Here is a 25,018-nt window from a genome sequence, read left to right as displayed (position 1 = left end):
ACTTAAAATATCGTTTCTATTTTTTTTGAAATTCATCATCATTTTAAATCAAAGAATGATTAAAACATAATTGCTGTTATTATTTATTCAAAGGGTTTAGAAAAATGTCAAGGAACTCATAAAAAAATGTTTTTGCCAAGTTCCCTTTTTAATTTTGTAATTTTTGATATTGAATTTTTTAATCAATGGTAATTTATTTAGTGGTCAGTATTTAACTTTTTTTTTCAATGAAAATTCAGTTTGATAAAAAACTTATTTATCCACTTATTTTAAGCAAAATGTTTGAAAAGACGTTTTTTTTAAACAATTTCGCAATAACTCAAAATTTCTTGGATTTTTTTTTTGCAATTTCAATATTTTCTTTATGTTTTCAAAACGTAAAAAAGCTTTTCAATTTGGAATTTTATTCGATATTTAAGTTTTAACAATTTAAAATATTTACCAAAAAAAAAAACATTGCCAAACTCAAGTTGGAATCTGTTTTCAAATATTCAATTGTGTGACAAAATGAAATAGAATTATAATTCTAAGCTGGCCATTAGGCTCTATTTTTATACTAGTTTTCCATTAATTAATCAATTTTTACCTCTTGTTTGATGAACAAAAATTAATAGCAATCATTTGATCAATTAAAAAAAACTTTGTCAAAGACTCCAATATTCGTTAAAATTCTGAATGTCTTAAACAGCTTTTCTATACTCAAATATATTGAAATAGTGAAAAGAACCTTAAAATTTAAGTAAGTTACTTAAACAGAAATTAGTGAAAATTGTACAAAATATTACAAAATTATGCAAGAGTTAAAAAATAATTTTATAACAAGTATGCTCAGAATTCCCGACTTTTCCCGACTTTTTGACAAAAAATCATAAATTCCCGACTTTTTCCCGATTTTTGGCGGATTTTGGCGAATTCCCGACTTTTTCCCGACTTTCCCGATTTCCCGACTTGAGTGGCCACCCTGTATTTTTCTTCCGTCATTCCGTGTGATGTGCATGCAATTTCACGATCGGATTTTTAGATGCATAGTACCTAAATTAAAATCATTAGAATCATTATCGAAATCGAAATTTGGTTTCATGATTTGTTATTTTTAAACAAGATCATATTTTTTCAGATGATGAGGGGAGTCCTTCTGGCCTAAATAAAAATATTTCAAAAATATTATACAATTTTGTCATTCAACCAAATTGATACAAACACTCTCGAACTGCATATTTCACTTCTAAAGCAGACGTCACTTCTGAACGGGCGAGTTACGTTCATTTTCATAGATTTCGCCCAAAAATAAAAAGCCGGCTCGCAGTACACAAGTCATGTCAAATGATGAACTCCCGGCTTGCAGCCTGACAGTCCGAGGTAGCAGTATTAGTAAATACGGCCGGCTGTGGCTGAGGGAGGGCCTGTTAACTATCCGATGAACGCTTATGCGCAGCCGGCTGTCAAGTTCGATAGGGTAGGGTAGGAACTACCACCGACTAGGGTAGAACACCTCGTGAGCAGAGTGGCCAATGCCGTGTTCACTCGCTCCGGCTTTCAATTGATTTTGTTCTTTCGCGGTGTCAAGTACCCTTTTTCTCTCCAAGTAAATTTCAAAGAAAGTGTCTCAATTTTTTCAAGTGGTTTTTCCTCGTCAAGAAGTAAGTAAATGTGGCCGGAAAAGCTTCCGAATTGGCCGCGGTAGGTGGCAGAGTAGGAATAGTATGGAATTGGCCACCAACTATTTGTGGAAAAGTGGCAATGGAAAATTTTCAGGGACTGCCACAGAGATCGAAATCGACACTGGTGGCCACCATTTGCGAAAAGTTGTCTCGTGAGGGACTTTGCGTTTGTAGTAAAATACGAACCAGGAAGTTTCAGGCTGGTGTTCCGTGTGCAATAGGCCACGCAATTTTTGGTTTAAAATTTAGCTTCAATTGTTCCAATAAAAGTTTGGAAAAAATGCCGGACCTTTTTTTTCCTATAGGAAAAAAGGCAGGGCGTAATCCCATTTCGACTCTCGTTACGAGAGGGAGAGAGTGAAATAGCGGAGTTAGCAGCAAAAAATTATCGATTTTTCGTCTGTCTGCCTGGCGTTCACCCCTCAATCATATAGGTATTGCTATTGCTACTGATGGTGATGATGCCGTAGTAGAAGCAATAAGAAATGTAGCCGGCTTTTTTGGTCTATGACAAATAACCAATTTGTGATGGCCACCAATGGCGAATGAGAATGATTTATAAAGCCGAATAAAATATCATAAAAAGAAATAAAAAAATTATATAATTCTTCTTGATAGATGCAAAAGTAAAATCATTCATGTATAATTTTCTAGTTTCTGCCATTTGTACAGTTGCGTCAAAAATATCAATCGATAGAGAGGTGAGGTGAGATTCGTTATAGATAGGATGGGGGGAAGTCCCCCTTTGCAGGGCTCGCGAGTGGATATTATCTTTGGTGAAAAGTGCTTCCGGTATCGGTAGAAACATCAAAGAACATTAAAATAACGCATCAATAATTGAAAAAGTTAGTAACGTGTTGATTTTACTTTTAAAACAGTTACAAGCTTATGTTACTTTCAGATTTTACAACGGTTTGGATCTGGTTTTGTTATGTTTTCTTGATAAAACAGCTTATTAGTGTAAAACTGTGCTGCTGGAAAGTTTATTTTGAAGGCAAACCTCTTCTTTGAGCTACATGAAACATTTTATCAACTACAATAAAATAAATTGAATTCAGCAGCACCAAGCTAATCGAATCCTCGAATTTCCCATTTAAAAAGTTTTTTTTTCACAATTCTGATTTGAAAATACTTGTAAATTTTCCTGTTATTCTATAATGACGAAATTGCCTTATTTTTATCTCCAAAAATAAACAGTGCTGTAAAATGTATTACACCATTTATTTGAGTGCTGAAAAGTTCAACCTTTCAGCACTTATATTGAAAAGAAATACTTTTCGGCACCTGTTTTGGGTGTTGAGACGCCAAACTAAAGTGGAGAAAAAAGTTTCACTGAAATATCCTATTCAGAGTGTTATTCAGAATTGCTCTGCCATCATTTTAAAGCTATTGTTTAAACTTGTATTTTGCACCTGTAGTTGGGTGAGCACCTCCAAACATTTTTTATGATTTTACCCAAAAATATTGCAGAAAGGATTGCTTGAACCATCATTGTAGTAAAATGTAGTTCTGGATGTAATTTTTACAGCAACTTTTTTCATTTATTTCGTTGATTATGCATTACTTGTATGAAGTTAGTATCCTAAGCTGAGATGTTGACTAAGGTCCTAGGCTGATAAATTCAAAGTTGGGAACAAAGTGTGCAGTTGCTTAAGGGGTTTCATACATGTAGAAAATCACAAAATTTCGTTATACAGAAAATTTATTAAATCCACTAAAAAGATGATTTTCAATCACTCCTGAAAGTTTCATGAAGATACTTCAGGATTAAACTGAGTAAGAAACGATTTAAGCTCAAAATTTTGCTTTTTAAAAAATACAAAAATCAAAAACTGATGATTTTTTATACGAAAAACACAAAATTATTTTTATCTTTTTTATAATAAACTTTTTAAAAATCGGCCATCGCCATGCACACAGGACCAGTTTAACGAGTCTTCACCAAAATTTTGAGCCGATTTGGTCAAGGCAGTGTGGCAGTGCACCCGTTTTTTGAAACTGCTAACTTCAAATAGCTATATCTCTTCAATGATACAACCAAATGTCTCCAAATTTGTTTTGTTAATAGATGAAAATGTATACTTCAATACTCTGAAACCAGATTGTAAATAAAATTAAGTGTGTTATCATAACAACCTTAGACTTTTTGCCGATTACATGTAACCCCTTCAAGAATCGAGTAAATCTACTGATCCAAAAAAGTTGCAAAATAACCCTAGAATTAGCTATTTTTACAGTAACAAATTACAACATCCAGCCACACAAATTTTCATTAGTTTAACTTAAGATTCATAAAAAAAGTCATGCCAAATTACCAAACATTATAATTTATCGGACTGCTTCAAATTGGGTACGATTTGACCACTAACAAAATTTATTACATTTAGTCCCGAATAGCTTCATAAATTTAACCATATCTTCTACATCTTTGAACAGCATTACGGATCATCAACATTGTGACTTATTGGAAAGTTAAAAAACTATCCAATATCTATAAAACGTAGTTCTTAATTAAAATTTAATTTAAACTGCGATAGCTCAGGATAGTGTTGCCAGATCCTCATTTTCTATGACATTTTACAAAAAAAAAAAAAATGGTTCCAGATGCCATTTTTAACAACATTAACCAAATTTTACGATATACAAGGAAATTGTGTCAAGATCATCAAACTTTTCCAACTATGAAGAAAACACATATACAAAATCCATAATCGAGCTTTTTTAAATTGTGCATATCAACATTCAAAAATTTTACGATTTTATCAAATATCCAATAGATTTTTTTTAAGATTTAGCACAATTTCTTAAAACAGATGTTATGGTTTAAATATAGCTTTCCCTTACTCGTATGATAATGCAAAAAGTCATTTAAATTGCATTTTGACAATAAGCAGCTATATCCATCCACGCCACTCTCTAACACGTCACTCTGTAAAATAACATCACAGAGCAAATGTATAGGGCAAACGAGTTGCACTTGCTTCTCTATAACGTGAATTTAATCTACTTGACGTTCGCACACTTTTACGCACGCACTTGCTCTCCAATACTTGCTCCAACTTTCCATCCGACGCGATTCTCGACAATCTAGAAAAGTAGATTTAAGTGTGAGTGTGTGCGTTTTTGATCCAAACGTCCACATTAGAAGCGATAAAATGAAATCTGCAACCAGCCGGCCTGCATATTACGAAAGGTTTCTGCCTCGTACTTATTGCTGGAAACAATCTGCTGGAGATAACCCTTAACGACAACTTTTTTTTTTTATTATAGAGCAGATTAAAAAGCTGTGGAGTTCTTTTTTGAAAAGGTCAAATAAACAAAATTAGAATGTTAAGCTTTTTGAGTTTTTCCAATATCCCTGACTCAAGGTAATTTAAAAGTACCTTAAAAGCAAAAATTAAAAATTTTGTATTTTGACCTTTTCAAAAAAAGAAACTCTAGAGTTGTTGAATAAACCCAGTAATAACACACAAAAATACAAAGTAATCACAAAGTTTTCTTTCTCAAAACTTGTTCCTTTAAAGAACACTTAGCTAGCTAAATCTAAACTTTGATATGTGTACTCTCCCTGCAAAGGCTTATAAATCGATCTCAAATAACTTCCAGCAAATTTATTAAATTCCAATAAAAACACAAATCAAATTGAAAAAAAAAAGATTAAAAAAGCGAATAACCCTTCGAAAGATTGGCTGTGCTAGGGTTTAATTAAATTGAAACAAAATATCAGGAAAGTGCTTAGTAAGAACAACTCCAAGAAAAGTAAACAAACTACATGAAACTCGTGAAAAAAAGAAACAAATAGTAGAATTTATTGTAGAATAAAACTTTTAGTTGGAGTTGGAGTATATTAACACAACAATCAAAGACGATCAAATTTTGGACATTTAAGGGTTAGCTCGCTTGACCACATAATCTGAGAGAACCGTGATACTTGATCCGTTTCAGTCTTCTGCCGGCTAGCAATAACCCGAAAGGGGAGCGCTTCTTGACCACGAGTGTGTATACTATTCATTGGTGAAGGTGAATAAACAGCTGGAACCTGCTAAGAATCAACCCCGTGGGAGTTGGATAATTGGCGAGTGTGAGTGTGTGCGAGTGCTAGGGGGAATTAAACTAACCGTGACGCTAATTGTGGACGTGGTTCAAATTTTTAATGAGCTTTTTTTTTCTGCAGTTTGGAGACCGATAATGGTGCGAAAGTGCGGATGAGCTGGGCAACTTTTGAGAGTTCCCAAAGTTACCTAATAAATGGTGCAATTTGTGTAACGTGCTTCCACATGGAAAAATTCACCAATCGATAATATTGTGAGTCAGAGCGCTGCTCTCAACCCACAGGGGAGGATGCATGTCAGTTAAAGCTTCTTCGTCGTAACCAAATGAGCATTCTACATGTGGTCATTAGTGAAAGTGCTCCAGACCAATTCTATGGTAGTGATTCCACAGCCAGGGCCACGTGCTAATCCCGTGGGAACACTTTGAATCAATATTTTTTCATGAGTGGTTCGTCAACGAAGGGCAGATTGAGGAATAAATTGGCGAGAAGCCGGGATTTTGGATGGAGAGGATGAATAATTTAGGGGAAATTAGGGTTACTATAATTTTCAGTGCTTCTATCAAGAAAATTTAGAACAGCAGAGTTATCAATTTCCTTTTCCTTTTTAAGATTGAAATAAAAGGACTTAATTCCTTTCAAAAACGCATTACTGCCCAAATCTCCCATAAGAATCGCCCAATATGCGCATGTTCCATAGTGTCGACACATGGTGCCGGCAACAGTCAGTGTGGATGACTTGCTCCATGCTGGGAAAACTGTTTCATAACCACTTTTCTCCAGGCCGGGCCGGCGTCGAGGCGCCCAACAATTTTTCACCTGTTCTAATCGACCCCGTCGTGTTCCGATTCCTTTTGCAGATACTCCCACGTTTGAATTGAACCAGTGCAGCACACATCACCGCCCTTTCAAATCTCTACGAAGAAAAAAAAAACGAAGCAACAAGCAAATTAGAAATGGCTTATCGCAACAATAACCGTCGCAACGGAGGAGGTGGTGGTGGTGGTGGCGGTGGCAACTTCGGCAACAACTATGGTGCTGGCCGAATCAACCCCTGGGACACGGGTGTGGGCGGGGGCCGTGGCAATAATGACGCCCTCACGTTAGCCAACAGTCTGATCAATAATTTACTCCGCAATCAAAACTCCAACCAGGTTCCGCCGTCGCTCCTGGACGGCGTCCAATCGTCCCGATTCGACGATATGAATGGATTCCCCTTCGTCCGGGTAAGTTGTGGCCGTTCCGATGATCACCCCCTTCTTCGCCCACTCTCTCTTTCCTACATCATCACAAACGACCTGTTAATTTTTCATTCTTTTGAAGCCCCTTCTCTTAAATCTGTTCAATCACTTTAGTTTCACTTTTAACTCTACGATTTACCTACTGATTTCTTCACCTGTGCGCTAGTGCTCTACCTGTCTGAACAAAGCTGAACAATTCTCTGGAAATACACTTTTTGTCCATGATAAATTTACTTATTTTGCTATGTGACAAAATAATCATGTATTATTAGTTTCGAGTCTTCAAGGTTTCCCCATGGTTGGGTTTTTTATTTTTAGTAAAAAATATTTGACCGATTCTTCGGCTCCTTTTAAAAAAAATCCCAAGTTTTTTTTAGCGTTTTGGCTGTAGTGGCAAAATAAAAGAAGAAACCCCAATGTGTTATTACATTTTTGGAAAGATAATTGATTTTCCTACAAAGAAATATCATGCAGAATGAACCATATAGTACATGTGCTTCCCCTGAAATAAAAGTGTAGCGTGACGGGACAACATCGTAAAACTGGACTTTTAAAAGGCACACTACAAAAATCGCTACAGTTTTGCCAGTTTGATTTTTAAAAACTTTTGCTCTTCTACACATTATCACAAATTAAAAAACGAATCTTTTGCTCCTTGAACCGAAAGAATTGGTTAAAATTTGAGTTTTTGCCAGCCATTTCTTTTCGTGACGGGACAACGAAAGGAGCAGATTTATGAAAAAACTCCTCTCCCATTCAATGGCTTGCAGACTCTATTTGGTCAATATTTTTGGTGTTTAATGTAAGAAAACGTATTTAATGAACATTGCATTTTTTGAATAATAATAAAAATGATTTTTTTCATTTAAAAAATCGTATTGAAAATTGAAAAAAGTGACTTTTTGGTGTAGCTTCGCTAAGAATCGGTCATTTGAAAATTAGAGTTCTCCTTAGATTGAGTGGTTTAAAATGAAGAAAATATTTGAGTAACGAAAATTTCAAAGAAAAATCTTGTTTCCTTAAATTATCAATTGAGCATGAATAATATTTATTCGCATTCGCATTCGCATGGCGATGGTGACTTGAGCGGGTTGCAGAATAGATTTCGTCATGTATATGTGATGATTGTCCAGCCCAGGTTGCTTGGATACTGATTAAAGGGAAGCATACATAATTGTAATTGTAATTTTATTGAAACGATTTCCTGTTAGTTTACTTTATATCAGGGAGTAAAATAATATTTATCAAGTTTTTTTTTTTTAGTTTTCAAGTTTAATATTTATCAAGTTTTACCAAAGTGAAAAGTCCAAAGTAAAAAAAAGTCCAAACATTTCATATAAGTGCCGCAAAATATTTCAATTTTATTTCATTTATTGGGTTGTTTTAGCAAAGACATCAGTGGAAACGTGTTAACACCTGCAACGCCTAGTGATTCTAGAAGAAAAAAAATTACATTTATTATACAATAAATATATTAATACCATTTCCATGTTGTGAAATGCTTCGTACATTAAAATTTTTAACGACATCCTGTATTTTTTTTTATCCGCTGGTTCAAATTCAACAATAATAATCAAAATTGGCCGATTTGCTGTTTTTCAAGTTACATAATTAACTTTGTTTTCCCTCCTTAAGACTGCATTGTTAAGGTTCTTTAAAAAACAATAAAATCTGAATAAAAAAAAACACTAAACCATAAAAACTTCAAAAATAAACCCTCTCCAACCTTCAAGTGATTGTAACCTTTTGTGAACTGAGCCTTAATTTCAAATATAAGCTTTATGAGTAGATTAAATAGTTAGTGCTCCTCAAAATTTGATTTTTAAACGGATTTTTTTCGATATAAGAGTGTGTAGTAGTATGTCCCAAAAAACGGCGATGTGGCAGAAACCTTCGGCACATCCGTGGAACTTGAGGTTCAAAAATGAGGCTATGCACGGTGCTGCCTCTAGCGGTGGAGAGCTCCAACTTTTCGACAAGTTTTTATGGCAGTTTCGCAACGACGGGTCGTCCATAGTGCATGTAATTAGAATATTTTGAATTTCAAAAAATTATAAAAAGTGGAAAATTATTTTTAATTGTGATAACAGCATTTATTTCCATCGAGAACATAATGTTGACTTAGCAGTACTTCGGCGTGCAATTAAACCTAAACAGCATTTTCAACAGAACTCTTTTTACAAAACTTGCCTCATTTGAAAACAATGTTTCCGGCCAGCCAAATAATTTCATAGCTGATTACGATCTAAGGCAAGCGGAGAGGATGTCGAGCCGCTGTCAGTGCGAGCCACCTCCATAACCTTGCGGTTGTTAGAGCAGAAAGGAAAACTCGCGAGATAGCGTGTAAAATGAGACAGAAGATTCTCTCCGTTCGACCCAGATTACGATGATTGATTTCAATGTGCACAATGCCTTGGACAATTTGTCACACACATAAACATCCCTTGATGTTGTCGTTGTTCTATAGATTCTAATAAATATTGTTAGTGAATATAGCTAGTGAGTAATCCTTAATTTAAGTAAATCTAGTCCCATTTGTTGATCAAAATTTTATTCAAATACAATTTTGTTTTTTTATCTGTGCCCAATCTCTTAAGAACGCTTACACTGCCCATAATTGAAAATTCGGCTATTATGCCAAATCAAGTATTCCGAGAAAAACGCGTTTTAGTGTTTGTCACAAAATCACCGCCAAGGCAATATCCCATAAGAGTGGCATATTAGCCGTTTGGTTTTTTCGCATCGGCAGCCAAGTCTAAACACTATTTCAGTGAAATTCAAGTTCCAGAAGATGCGTTCGAACATCCTCTACCACCTGGTGCTAATATCTCGTTTTTGCCAAAAGTGGATATTAGCCGTTTTTTCAATGGTGGGCAGTACAGAAGCGCTAAATAGCATTTGTTCGATGGTTGTTCATCATTATTGGTTTATTTCTTTAATCGCAGCTGGAAATTTTTCAAATAGCTAAAACATGCCTTATTAATTTGTTGAAACTAAAAAGGGCTTCGTATTTCCAATCCGCATCTGTAATAATAATTATATTTGGAACAGGTTTCATACGAGACATATTTCCCAAAAAAGTGGTTAATTTCGCAAGAATGTGTCATATGTGTTTGTATCACTCACAACCAAATTTTAAATTTCTAGTTTTCTTATATTCCAAATTTTATAATTTTCGATCATTTTTTTTATAATGCTTTTAAAGTTTTAAGTTAAATCTTAGTTGATAATTTTATTAAATCGTACACAGGCACTGGCTACATGAAATATGCATTGACCCCTCGTCCAATCACAACTGGTATACTGAAAAGTTGCCTCAAGTAAACAAAATCGCAGCACTCCATGATTTGAATTTTCGTTTTGCCTCTCGTGCGACTCTCATGTTGGCGGTTTGTTTTTGCGATTCTTTTACCTTTCCTGCTCCAAAATGCCGGAAAAAACTGTGCATTAAAAACTTCATTTTCAGATATCATGGCTCATCATTGTATTCGATTGCAAACAGGTATTTAGGTGGTAGTGCATGGCTTGAATTCTTTGACATCGAACAAAAATATGGGAAGAGGAGGAGATTCGCAGCTCTTATCTGTTCCTCTCAATTTTCAAATCAACCACGTCATTAACCCATCGTCCATCAGTGGATCACGAGGGAGAGCTTTAATTGTTGAGGAAGAGCATACAAATTGAATTAGGGGGAGAGGGGGTAATATGCACCCCCGGGGCAAAATGCACCCCCTGCTTTTCTCGGTATTTGGAAGAATTTTCCGGGGATAAACTCATAGAAATTGGAAGCTTAACATTGCTAAACCATGCTGGAAAAATTTGAGTATCGTAGTATAAATACAGCTTAAGTTATTTGCAAAACTTTAAAATGTTGTGTTTTCATCTAATTTTCATTGAACTTTCATTATGATTTTTTGACAATATAAAAAGCATTTGTTGTTATTGTTAGTGTTGAGGTATATAGTTTTTGCCATAATCTTCACTATTCTGTAGATAGATGAGTCCAAAAACATCAAAAAATGCATTTTTAATTAAATTTTCTGCAAAAAGCGTGGTCGGGGCAAAATGCACCGCTGTGAAGCTCCTTTGTAAAAACAGCGGTGTCATCTAGTGGTGACTAGTGAAAACTGCTTTTACCCGGTGCATTTTGCCCCATGTTGTGGTGCATTTTGCCCCGTTGTTGTAGTGCATTTTGCCCCAATGTTGCGGTGCATATTGCCCCGCATGGTTGTTTGAAATGAATCAAAAATGTTTTTAGAAATTTGATATTTTCGAACAATTTTGAGGTTTTTTAAGACTTTTTTCACATGGATGACGAAGAATATTAGTTGTTTTAGAATATCGAACAAAATTCTTCCTCAGTAATGCTGTAATGGTTGAGAAATCACAGTTTTCCCTTAGGGGGTGCATATTACCCCCTCTCCCCCTATTAGCAAAGAAATCGCGTCACCAAAGCAACATGAACTCCTTCATTTATTGAACGAATGCTTGAATTACGCATGATACTTTTGTGCGAGTTTTACTGAAAACTCTCATGATTTTTCAACTTTATATTTCCGTACGATTGATCACTGTAATCTAAACTTCTGTCAACATACAAGTGGTATACATGTTTTGTTCTGTCAATTTGCAAGAGGTATAATAGATTCAAATTTTACAGTAATTGATGCTGAGTAGGCTGTGACAAGCGTGGACAAATTTCCACTATACCAGTGACAGAACTCAAGAATCGTACCACTTTTTGAGCTGACAGGTTGTATGGAGTTCCACCTATGTGCCTTCGGGCTCACCCGGATTTCGATAGGTTTTTGCCTCAGGAACAATGTTTTCATACGACGACAAATTCGCTAAAATCGTTTAGAACTCGTGATTTACGATTTACTGAAAAATTAAAAATTTACTGTTTGCATGAAAAATATCATATTTTTTCTCAAACCTTAAAAATTGCGTTCAAATTGCCACGTATTTCACTTTAAATCAGAGGTGCTCAAAGTTATAGAGTGGCGGACCAAATTTGAAGTTTACATAAAATTGCGGGCCAAATGGGAAAAAATGTTTTTTTTAAATAAATGGCGTTATTTTAAATTATACAACTGTAAAATACATGTATCAGCTGAAGTTTTTTTAAATTGCATGTATTTTTTGGACAAAAAAATAGCAGAAAAATAGCAATTATTATGCCTCAACCAACAGATTAGGCTGTACAATATTTTTGGTCTAAGTTGATGGATGTTTGATAATTTTGTGACTGAAGACGCTAGTTTTTGAACAAATTTAATGAAAATGAGAATAGTCTATAACTGAATTCACTTATATTTTTACATTATTTTTTTTGTAAAAATATTTTAAAACAGGTGTTTTATACTTAGAGAAATGGAATCTATATATATAAAAAATTTCGACGGTTTTGTTCGAACGCGAATCAGTTCAATACGGAACGTCGGATCGAGGTGCTCTTTGTTGCGTTGGGTTCGTATAAGCCCAAGGAAGGTTTTTACGCAAATAAGTTGTCACTTTGGCCACTCTGGGACCGATTCCGGAAAATCTGTGGATTGTATGGGAAAAGTTACGTAAACTCAAACTTAGATCACAGGAGGCTGAATTAGCAAACAAGCAAGAAACGTCAGGAAACCATACAAGGGCAGGACGATGTTTGCCGGGGTAAGCTTGTATCTATATATCTATATATATAAAAAATTTCGATGATTTTGTTCGAACGCGAATCAGTTGATAACGGAAAGTCGGATCGGAGCGCTCTTTGATGCGTTAGGTTCGTGAAAGCCCAAGGAAGGTTCTTACACCAAAAAGTTACAACTTTATCCACTCTGAAACCGATTCCGGAAAATCTACCGATTGTATGGGAAAAGTTACGTACAATCAAATTTGATCACAGGAGGCTGAATTAGCAAACAAGCAAGAAACGTCAGGAAACCAAACAAGGGCAAGACGAAGTTTGCCGGGAAGAGCTTGTTTTTAAATATAAATCGCTGCGAAGAAATTATTCTACAATTGTTCCACCAATTTCAATAATATTTTTATAAATTTTCGACAACCTGAATTAGGTGTTACGAACTTAATTCGTAACCCAAATGTCATGAGTTGGGTGGTTTATAAGTGCAGAAAAAAAAGTTGGGCCAGCTCATAAAAAATGTTGCGTCATGACATTTCAATTAATATGAAATACCTATATTTTTGCTGTCTTTACAGTTTTCACTTCAGTAAAATTTGAACGTTTCATAATTCATTTGATGAAGTTTTTGACGAAATTAACTGTTTTCAATCCCATTCGCACTTGTGAAACAGTTTCAAAACGATAGATTTTTCAGTAAAATATCTGTTTCGTATATTCTGGATCAAAGATTGACTAAATCATTAGTTATATGTTATAAAAAAACTGAAAATGTTCACTAAACCTTAATTTTAAGAATTATGAAATCCAAAGGGCCATTTTACATGATTATTCAAAATGGGTCCGCGGGCCACAAAATAACACCTCGCGGACCACGTTTGGCCCGCGGGCCATACTTTGGTCACCCCTGCTTTAAATCATAGTGAGGAGTCCTACCAATTATGTTCAGTATTCATATTGATCCAGGAAATCGTAATTTTAAAATGCATCTAAAAAAATTTGGCACCAAAACCAATACCATCTTGTAGGATACAATTCTGAACAATTTTGATTTTTTAACAATTAGTATATGTCACTTCAGTGCCAAGATACAGCCATTCCTTCAACATTTCAACATTTCCTATAAAAACTCAATTGTATCACTTACCCCACTGTTTCAGCTACTGCCAGCATTTAATATGTTTCCAAACCTTTTGCATTGTTTTATAACATCAATTTTTGAGCAAAATTTATAGTTTACATTGATTGACGTCACGTGACGTGACGTAAGCGCCATTATGAATGTTTTTTAAAATGAAAAAGCCGTTTTCATCAAAATCTTGAATTTTTTTTGTTCTAAAGCTAGTTAATTTAAAATACATTTCTTCGTCGAGGCGCGTACGTCACATAGTCAAATCAATGACAACAATAGAATTGGCTTGTAAATTGATGTTAAAAAACAATGCAAAAAAGACCTTGTTTTTGTTTTTTGGACTGTATTGGATAAACTTATAAATTTTCAAGAATGATTATTTTAATTGCGTTACGAACAAATAATTCCAGAGTTTTTTTAAAGGTTTTATAAACATATGAAAGACAATATCTAATAGGACCTTTTAAAAAAACTCTATGATTCAATCTTCCAGAGAATTGTCCAAGAGCACTAGCACAACGACTGATTGCTTTCGTTTGGTTTTCAGTTACTTCCTACTATCATTATCCTTTCTAGTTAGGCTAATAATATCCGCAGGGGAATAACGTGGTTGTATAGAGCAGCTTTTTTTTTATTCTTTAAAAGTGTAATGTCGGTGAAAGAGGAAATTAAAGTTTGAGTTACTTACAATTTTCGTCACATACATTGAACATCTGGATCGTGAACATTCCAAACCATTATTTTTAAAAATTACCTTCAGTCCTTATGAACATTTTCAGTTACGTTCAGTCAAATTTAAATTCCAATTTTCTGATCTTTCATCTAGTCAACCACATGCAAATATTTACCTTTAATATTTCCGTTTGTTTTCTAAATATCATACTCTCAGCGATTCAAAGATTGATTTCCAAGTGCTACTGCCTAGTTATAGAAAACACTTTCGCTCATGTTATGTTTCCAAATTAATATCGATACTAATAGAAATAACGTGTTTACCGTACTGTTAAAACATTCTCATCGCAACTACACATCGAACGAAATAAACTTCCCTGTTTCTGGCTCTTTCTCCATGCTTTCGAACAAATCCACCAGAGAACCAGCTCCAGTGTGCATTTCACTCCCAAGGTGTTTAGGCAGCGAAATATTTCCAGTGTTCCCAGGCTGCCACACGGTTCGAACGGTAGCTTTCAAGTCGCTGCGCAAACACCTCCCAAAAATGCAACTTTCGAGTACAAAATGATACACACACCCCGCAAAAAATATAAACAAACAAACAAGAAAAAAAAAGTGTTGTCCATAAAACAAAACATCTCTTCTATTCTCTTCTCTTCGTTGTTTTCTATCTCTTCCACATTCAGAATCGGTACGGCAAGAACCGTAACAATAACGGCCCCTATAAAGGTGGCATTCGCAAGCCGGATGCATTCACCCGTTCCAAAAATGTTCTGGCCAAAAATTCCCATAATAAAAACAAATCCGATGCTAGAGACTCCTCGAACAAGAAAGAGAGGTAAGAGATTTTCTACCATTTTCTCCAAAAAACAACAACAACAACAACAACAACAACCAAAAGCGAATGATTCACGTGAAAAAAGCTCACCACTTCTGTTTCGGATGATTCAGCTTTTGCATAACTCACACACAGGCACGTGATGGTCACGTGTGTTCTTCCTTTGAAGAGTTGCGGTGTATTCGGCCAGTACCAAAAAGCTCCCAAAGTACTTCCCCCACCCCCTCAAGTTCAGAGAGTATGTGTACAGCTGCACTTCGGCAGCCTTTTTTCCCCCGGATAGACACTTCTAGATCATTAGTTTGCTGCACATTCTGTTCACTAAAGCCAAAACTTCTGAATTATAGTCCTAATTCTGTGACTCCAAAAGAGTATGTGAACTGTACAGACTACATTCAGCGAAACACAAAAATTACTTATTCTTACACGGAGAAAAAAGAGTTCCCAAAATCGTGAACAAGCGTTCATGAAAATGAGAACCTCGAACAAAGTGTTCAAATCCCATGGTACGATTTTGAAAAACGTACCATGAAATTTGAACACTTTGTTCGTGGTTCTCATTTTCATGAACGCTTGTTCACGATTTTGGGAACTCTTTTTTCTCCGTGTAAGGTTACAAACTATGATGCGTCTCCATACTAACTGAATCTCGATTACTTTGCGGTGGAGGCGCATGATACTTCTGGTTTCGAGCAAACCATGAGCAATGTTTTTACTGTTATAGCTTAAGAGCGAGTAAGTACACGGAGAAAAAAGAGTTCCCAAAATCGTGAACAAGCGTTCATGAAAATGGGAACCAAATGCCATGGTACGTTTTTCAAAATCGTACCATGGGATTTGAACACTTTGTTCGTGGTTCCCATTTTCATGAACGCTTGTTCACGATTTTGGGAACTCTTTTTTTCCGTGTAGCGATCGATTTATGTTACAAAGGTTCTTCCAGCGTACGTTTCACGTTTTCTATTTTTTTTTTCAAATACTGAAAAAATGTGTTAAAAATCAAATTTATTTTTGGAACTGCCCCAACACACATACTTAAAAGTTTAAAGTTATGGAATTTTGTGCATCACAAGCTCCTAGTAATCAGATTTTGGTCAATTGAAGTTTTCCTCATAATCTGAAGATATTTTTGTAACAAGCTTAAAACGCCGTACGAGACGATATTGTTGATCTCATCAGGAAATTTCACATAAGTTGGAGATGCTAGAGTTGTCAATTCGATTCTGCATTAAGGACGGTTTAATTATGTTTTAAAACATTACGGATAAGAGGTGAAATAGGTTTCAAATTTCAGCATTTCAGACCCAATGTCACCCCTGATGACGGTTCTCCTAGTTTACGTAACATTTAACATATTAATGAAAGATTAATAAATCATGTACCGTCATTAGGGGTGACATTGGGTCTGGGGGGTGAGATTGGGTCATACAAATTTCAGCATTATTGTAAGACCCAATCTCACCCCCCAGACCCAATGTCACCCCTGATGACGGTATGTATAAAATGACGTTTTTTAACATTGTTCGCAAATATCAACAAACTGTAACGCAACTCTTAGATCAAATTTAACGTAGATTCCTTAATTCGCGAGAAATCCCTCGGTGCCACGTACTCTGGTCTCAGAGAATCGGAATATGTAATTGAATGAATCATGATATGGCTTCTTGCGTGTTTACATGTCCTAATGGATTGAGAAGATTACCTCTGGGATTTCTTCAATTGCTGTCTATGCTAGAGTTTCCCGAGATAGCTCTAATATCACTTGTAGCCCCAACGGGGTCAAAAACGTTGGAAATGCAATTTACCGGCTCTTTGAACCCTTGGAAAAAAGATGGAAATGCCTTTTTCAATATAACTTAGGGTAGACGCATCTGTTTTGGATCTACTTAGTTGGAGGTGATTCTTGACATTCTTCCGGATCGAATGCTACAAGAATCATCCAAGTTGGTTTTTGCCGAGATACAGCCGGTTGAAGTTGCATTTCCAACTTTTGTTGACCCCCTTGGTGCATCGCGTAAATTTTGATTCCGTTGGTGCTGCAAGTGATATTTCGATAGCGTTACGTAGTTTTTTTTGCAATATTGAGTTAAATGGAAAAGTGATCTAATCCAAAAGTGCACTGAACATGTTTTTTAAAACATGATATTTGTAAAAAAGAAAATTTTAACAGTATTTAAACATCGACAGTTTAAATTTTAATTGATTTCTAAGTTTATTGAATTTTTTATAGGATAATTTATTTTGGATAAGCATAATCCTCAATTATTGAGAATTAACTTATTAAAGGGTTAATTTTCAATTTACAATCCCAGGATACTTAAACGGTTTCAATAAGTTCATGTTCAAAAAATGATGAATTTCATCTATATGAAGTATTTTTCCAAAAGGTCATCTGCGCCATGGGTTTCCTATACTGATAGAATCTTTTGAAAAAGTAATCAACCTTTATACCGACGAATCTCACATTGCTGTAATTAGTTTAAAACAGGTAATAATTAGGTTAATTTAAAAATCTGCTAGACTTCAATTGGATTTAATTTGATATTTAGCAAACGAAGGAATTTCCTTCACAGGCAAAATTTTGAAAACAGTTTGAAAAGATCAGAAAATTACAAACAAAAACCTCCAAATTTGTGCTCCCATCATTCAAATTTGATTTCCTCTCCCGATGTGTTTTCTCCGTTGGTATCACTTTCTAGTAACCAAATGATTTCTGAACCATTTTTTAGTTGTTATTTTTCCCATCTTCGTGGTAGCAATAACTGAAAACCCTCCTTTTCACCCTCCCCGCAAAACCCCACCTTTTGTGTTTTCACATCCGCGCCCGTTTTTTTCTGGACTAAATTCTCATTAATTTAAATCCTATATATATTTCTCTTTTATCGGTTTGTCCTTTTCAGAACGACTATATTTCAAGGTTAAATCTTGGATATCAAAGACGAAATCCAATTCAGTCTAGTAATAATAATAGTAAAAATAAGAACAGGTAATACCACCAGCATTTTCAAACATTCTCTCATTTTGTTTTCGTAGGTGAACTTATAACATGTCTCTGAACCACGCACACACAACAGGGAAAATTTGTATTATTTTTTTGTTAATGTAAAATGGTTTTAATCGACACTCGGCGTGTTTTTAAGGTTGTTTCGCACATCATCACAAATGTTTCGTTTATGTTTGACATCATTATGTTTTATACTTGATGTTGTGTGCTTAAATCGTTGTATTTTTGTTTGCTCCTTCATCACACCATTCCATTAGCTAATCTTTAAGTTTTTTTTTGAGAAACATTGTGTTATTCATGTTAACAAGTTGTGTTAGATATTGTAAATATTCCCACATCAGTGCAGGTAGCAAAATACAAATATTGCAATCAATCTCTTACAAAATCAAACAACAGAGTTCGATAAACTCTTTTCCTCAGCACTCATTCCATCCAAGTATGACCTAAATCAATTTTACTTGGTCAACACTGGAATAACTGGTGATCAATAGTTTTTTTTTGTAATGTATGGGCAGCAAGGTTGAAACTTACCTCAGTCTTCTACACCTGTTTTTTTAAATTGTTTATGAATAAAGAAATCAATATTTCTATGAATTATTGTTTTGTGAGACAACATTTCATTCTGGAGAAAAATGTCTCTTTCCGATTTGTTCATTTTCCTAACGCTGTCTGAGCCAGTTGATTAGAGTGATTTGTGTCGAAAGGCAATTTATTTCTATGCAAAATCAGTTGCACGATTAATCGAATCTTCAAGCAAAAGGATTTCTAAGAATATGATGCTCGACTTTCAGTGAAATATAATTTTAATGTTATTCTGGGAAGTTAACTTTGTGTGGCTTTCTGGTACTGTACATATACATTAGTTATAAGTTTAAAAGCTGAAACAATGTGGTCATTTTCTTCACGCTTTCGATGATAATATATTAACTGAGTTTTCTTTATTGTTTTAACTTTTTTATTATTTTCCCGCAAACAGCAACAAGCAGGGAGCAAACAATAAGAAGGGAAACTCGAGCAATGCAGGAAACAACAGCAAGCAACAGCAGCAGAACCAGCAGCAGTCGAAGAGTTCGCCGTACGACGAGGTTTCGAACGAGTACCTGTACTGTCACATGTGCGACAAGCACATGTACGATGCGACCTCGTTCGAGAACCATATCACGGGTCGCACCCACCGGGTCATGAAGGAGAGCATCGAGGAGAGCTACCGCATGCGGGCCACTCTGCTGCGCCAGGAGGCCCGGATCGCCGAACAGCTCAAGACGATCGAGATCGACCGGCTGAAGCGTATGGGCAAAGCCAAGAACTACTCCAAGATGCGCGAGTACTGTCCGATGTGCGAGTTGTTCTTCTACGGCCATATAATCGCCCATCGGAGGTCGGAGAAGCATCTGGACCTGAAGAAGTTCTTGCACCCCAAGTGCGATGATTGCGAGTTGGAGTTCCACAACCGCACCGAGTACGATGACCATTTGTTGTCTGTGGTTCATATGAAGAACTGCAAGACAAAACCAAGCCGACTTGACATCGAGAAGAAAGCAAAACGTAAGTTACCGATTGTACATGTTTGGCAATCGGCTGTTGTACTGACCCAAGGTTCCGTTTCATTCCAGAATTGGTTATCTCCACTGCTAATGATGAATTGCTAGACATTCGTGAAGAAACGGCCCCGAAAAACAAGAAGAAGGACAAAGATGCTGCCTCTTCGGCAGCGAAAAAAACAGAATCGAACAAAGCTTCGACAGCCACGTCCGAATCTGGTGAGGCCACTGCTACCGCTACTAGTGCGGATGCGGCCAAGCCAGCCGATTCGGAGGTGGGTGCCGAAAAGGTGCCCGCAACAGGCGCCGAAGATGGCGCAGCTGCGGAAGAACCGAAGCCCGACGAGGACGTCCCCGAGGACGAAATCGTCAAGGACGAGGAGAGCGCGGATTGCATCCTGGACTACAAGTTCGGTGACGAGATCGCTCCGGAGATCGACAACAAGCTGCCGCGGTACAAGAAGAACCGTGCCCTCGGCATCAGCCTGATCAGCAAGCTCGAGTGTCACGAGTGCCGCATCTGCCACAAGTACTTTGACACCGAGGAGACCGGGGAGATCCACGCTCGTACGCACTCCCATTACCGTGCGTTCATTCGCTTCCTGAACGAGAAGGCCATGGAGGTGCGCATCTCGCAGAAGCGCGCCGCCGTCGCGTTGGAGGAGGCTGAGGCTGCCAAGAAGCAGAAGCTGGCCGCCGCTGCCGCCGAGGAGAAGAAGGCCGCGGAGGAGGCCGAGAACGGCGACGCCGAGAAGAAGGACCCCGAGCTGTACGACCCGTCGGAGGCTACGGGTGAAGGTCAGGATTGAATTGTTATATATATTGTTTTTTGACAAATCTTTATTGTAATATTATTTCACATGTAAAGCTTACATGTACGTTGTAGAATTACGACACTTTTTGAATTTGTGACATCATGAAATTTAAATATATACCACGTTGTTGTATTTCTCGTCACTGAAATTGCTTTTGCTGGTGTATTTTATTTTATTTTATCCGAGATTTAAAAAATCACTTAATATATCTGTACACAGCAAAAAATAGTAGTAAAAATAGTACATACAGTCATGCCTCGGTTTTGTACGCCTCGGTTTTGCACTGCCCCGGATTTGCACCGGTCAGCTGCCTCGGTTAAGCACGGCCCAGTGCTTAACTGAAGCACAGAGCTTATGGGGTTTTGGCTATATGGGAGACATTGTCTTTAATCTTATGAAAAATCATGCAAACATCAAACAATTATAGTGTTTTGGAATCGGGATGATGTCAGTTATCCATTAAAATTTTCACAAAAATACGTATTTTCCTGTATTTTGAAAATGCATTTTTTTTTCTCTAAAGAATCCAAAAATATATTGCAATATGGGTATCGAATGATCAGGTTTTTTCATACATTTCGGATGTAAAAACAACATTTTTAGAAAATACTCCAAATTTTCACTAAACCACGTTTTTTCGAAAAAAAAATACTCAAAATTTCAATTTTCACAATATGGGTATCAAACGATCGGGATTTTTTCATACATTTCGAATGTAATAAAAAAAATTTTTAAATACCCCAAATTTTCACAAAATTACGTATTTTCGAGAAAAAAAAACTCAAAATTTCCGTTTTTACAATGTGGGTATCAAACGATCGGGATTTTTTCATACATTTCGAATGTAAAAACAATATTCTTTGAAAATACTCCAAATTTTCACAAAACTACGTATTTCCGAAAAAATACTAAAAATTTCCGTTTTTACATTGTGGGTATCAAACGAACGGGATTTTTTCAAACATTTCGAATGTAATAACAACATTACACCTGAATATTTTTACAGATTCGAAATGTACACTAAATTTGCCATAAGAACCACATTTGGAATCCATTAATCTTTGAAAGTTTGTAAAAGTTTGTTTTATAAGTTTGTGTTACACCCGGATAGAAATCCTGTAAGCTAATAAGTAGGGCTAGTGATTTTTCACGGCAAATAAATCAAAATTACGCGGCATGCCAATTACAAAACATTAAAATTTCACGGCAATTTCACGGTACCCTAAAAACTGCTCAAAATGAACGTTAAAATGTATACTTTTAGCAAAGTTACTAACAGAAAAGTGTCTTAAAAGTTTGCAAAATAAAACCCCCTGACACAAATTATTTATTTAAAAAAGGAGTATTGGATTAATCTTGGGAAATTTTGAAGAATTTCCGTCAGTTGAATTCTAGACTTTTTGTTTTAAGTCTTACAAACAAATGTAAACATTGAGTGTATCCCGCTTATACTAATAAACATTTACATAAGGTGTGAAAGGGATACACTCAAACATTTATTTATTGGACCTAATAAAAAAAGTTCAAGAATTTATGATGTTTTAATTTTATTAAGATTTTATAAAATTAGCACGTCCTCTAATTCATCAAACCTAGAATCATAAAAAAAATGCAATAAAGATGTTTTTTGCTTTCCTTAATTTCAGCAATAGGGAAATTTGAGTATTTTATTAAAATTCAGGTAAAACTTCATTAAAAGCAGTTTTTACATTTATTGATAATTCAAAAAAGATATAATGCATTGCAAAATGATTAACAAACATGATATCGATATGTATTATTTTACTAATCAATTGAATTAAAACACATAATTTATATTCAACGGTATTTCCCAAATTTCACGGCCAGGGGTGGATTTCACGGATTACGCGGCTTCCGCGAAATCGCGAAAAATCACAAGCCCTACTAATAAAGCAACTTTGTGTTTTTGAATTGGTAAACATTGAAATGTTTCCAAAATCGTCAACATTTTTTTTCCGTTTTCGAATAACAATGTTGTCAATTTTGAAAACATTTATATCTAAATCGAGAAAATGTTGACGGTTTTGAAACATTTCAATGTTTATATAGCTTTATAAAAAAAATGTTTATATAGCCAGTCCCCTAAGTGAGTGCTGGGCTTGAATCCAGGAATAAAATAAAATATTATAAAGAATGGCAACATTTTCGATTTTTTCCAGAATCTGCTGTTAATTGTGTGGAAATTTTGTCAAGAGTGAGATTTTTTTTGTGAAATTTAACGCTCAATTTTGTCGAAGAGTGCAAAGCGATCCGAGTTGATCTTGAAAAGTGATTAACGATTTAAAAATGATGTTCTTTATGAAATTTTTTTTTCGCAATTTTTGTAGGTTAGTGTAATTTGTCAACAATTTTATAGATTTCCAACATCCACATTCAATGGAAAAGTAGAAAGTAGAACAGGTTTTTCACAACAACCTTTTTTCAATCGCTCCAGAATCGGGCGACGCCAGCATGGCCGACGACAGCAAGAGCGACGACGCCAACGGCAACAGCGAATCTCAGCAGGAACCGATGGAGACGGACGGCGCCGAAGCGAACAAGGGCGGTGACGCGGCCGCATCCGCGGACGAAAAGTCCACCGCTTCTTCCGGTGAGGCGGCTCCCGCCAAATCCGACGACGCCTCCCAGGACGAGGCCAAGGAGAAGGAGGAGGAGAAAACCACCCCCGGAGGCAAGAAAAACAGCGGGCGGGGACGTGCCGCACGTTCCGGCCGTTACGGTGGACGCTACTAATGCGGCTAAGAAAATAAACAAAAAAAATTAAACTCAGATTCATCACAACACTTTCAGCTTCAACTGATCATAACAAAAGAAAAAGGGTTTTGTGCAAAGTCAGCTATTTTCAGAGAAATTCTGAAGCCAAAAAAAACTTACTCTCTGCAATGATACAAAACAAAAAAATCACACGACACATTCAAAATATTGTATTTTTATTCTATCAAACTCTACTATTTGATGATAACGTTTGTAATGATGACGCACACAAATACAGCAATCTTCAATGGTTTTAACATCCTGTAATGATAACCTTTTTTTTTCGTTTACTAACGATCATTTTAGTTTTCCTTTGTGTAATCCTAGATAGGGCAATGCGTCCAATATTATAGAATATTATTTAAATTTGAATTATTTAAATACACTTCATCAATGCGCTGTAACGCCAAGTACAGAAGAAATGTTTATGCATGACTAAATATAGAAAACCAAGAAAATGTGTTTGTTACAGATATAAACAAAAAAAAAAAAAACACAATTCAAGCAAACGGAAACAAATACTTCTAGTAAATGTGCACTCGAACGCTTCTGTGTCGTCCAGGCTTTCAATAATAAAACAAATCATAAACAACCAACCACACACAAAAGTGCGAGCAACAACCAGTTCGGGTTGCTTAATGCTTCTATAGAACCTCGATACTTCAGAAAGACGAGTGCACATTTTTACGTATTTATTAGTAATTTATGGATAATTGTGTAAACCGTTGATGCTGATCTGCCAGCAAAACAGAAAGCATATAATATTTAATGAAAACAAAAGCATAATATATTCTCTCAAATGTAAGCAAACAAAACAAGTTTAAAATTAAAAACACTAAATTCTCGGTATCGTTAAGTAATCTACCTAAAAATAATGAACAAAATGTAATTGTATTTCACAGGAAACAAAAAAAAACAGTAGTAGCATTGTTGTGGGGCATACGTTGAAACTCTGCGGAAAATATGCTTCTCTTTGTGTAGTTACAGCAAAAAAATCACCCTAATATTGTGCTTCGAATTGATTGATTTTTTCACTGAAAAATTCAAACAAAAAAGATTTAGTTTTATAATAATTGGACAATGGGCGCAAAAATCGAACCACGGGCAGTTTAGTAGAGGACCGTCGTCATCATCCCTTACCACCCACTCCACATGACTGTTTGGGTGCATCATTCGAAAAAACAATCGTTGGTCCTGCAAGAGCAGGAACGCCCACAGTTAACGGAAACGACGCTTGCGTAATTCGTAGCGATCCATTTGTGTTATGGAAGTGCACGCAAACATGTTTGAACTTGAGAAAAAAAGCAAAACCATTTGACAAGCATATATTTGTAGCAAACGTGCATCATCCGTGCGAAACTCCCTGTCTAACTTATTGGAGATTTGAAAAAAGAGAAAAAAATAAATTCCCAGTAAAAAATATTCACAGCAAACAAGCAAACAAATGTTAATAAATTACACGCGACATCACCGCTAAAACGCAATGAAAAACGAAAAAAATACAAAGCATACAAAAACAAAACAGGTACCGATGTAACGGAGCATAATTGTGAAACCGAAAAATATTCTTCTAGTGATTGACAAAAATAAAACCATGCAAAAATCTGAGTTTAAAAAACATTATTGTTTTATTCAGTTTCGTTGAAAGAACATCACTAC

General features: G+C 35.7%; 1 protein-coding gene across 2 annotated transcripts; it reads left to right on the top strand.

Moving 5' to 3' along the window:
* The first annotated feature begins 1,412 nt into the window (after positions 1-1,412).
* On the top strand, positions 1,413-24,977 carry LOC6033561 (zinc finger protein on ecdysone puffs). Of its 2 annotated transcripts, none has more exons than XM_038260795.1 (6): positions 1,413-1,640; positions 6,573-6,938; positions 15,073-15,224; positions 19,205-19,773; positions 19,842-20,567; positions 23,040-24,977. In XM_038260795.1, the coding sequence occupies exons 2-6, from the start codon at positions 6,669-6,671 to the stop codon at positions 23,336-23,338; spliced, it is 2,016 nt and encodes a 671-aa protein (XP_038116723.1). In that variant the 5' UTR covers positions 1,413-1,640; positions 6,573-6,668; the 3' UTR covers positions 23,339-24,977. The 2 variants fall into 2 exon arrangements, with proteins under 2 accessions (XP_038116723.1, XP_038116724.1); XM_038260796.1 differs by lacking the exon at positions 15,073-15,224 and adding an exon at positions 18,125-18,210 and having other exon boundaries at positions 1,485-1,640.
* The last annotated feature ends 41 nt before the right edge of the window (positions 24,978-25,018 follow it).

Source organism: Culex quinquefasciatus, chromosome 3, assembly GCF_015732765.1.
Source record: "Culex quinquefasciatus strain JHB chromosome 3, VPISU_Cqui_1.0_pri_paternal, whole genome shotgun sequence".
Classification (NCBI taxonomy): Eukaryota; Metazoa; Arthropoda; class Insecta; order Diptera; family Culicidae; genus Culex; species Culex quinquefasciatus.
This window is presented reverse-complemented; position numbering and strand designations above follow the sequence as displayed.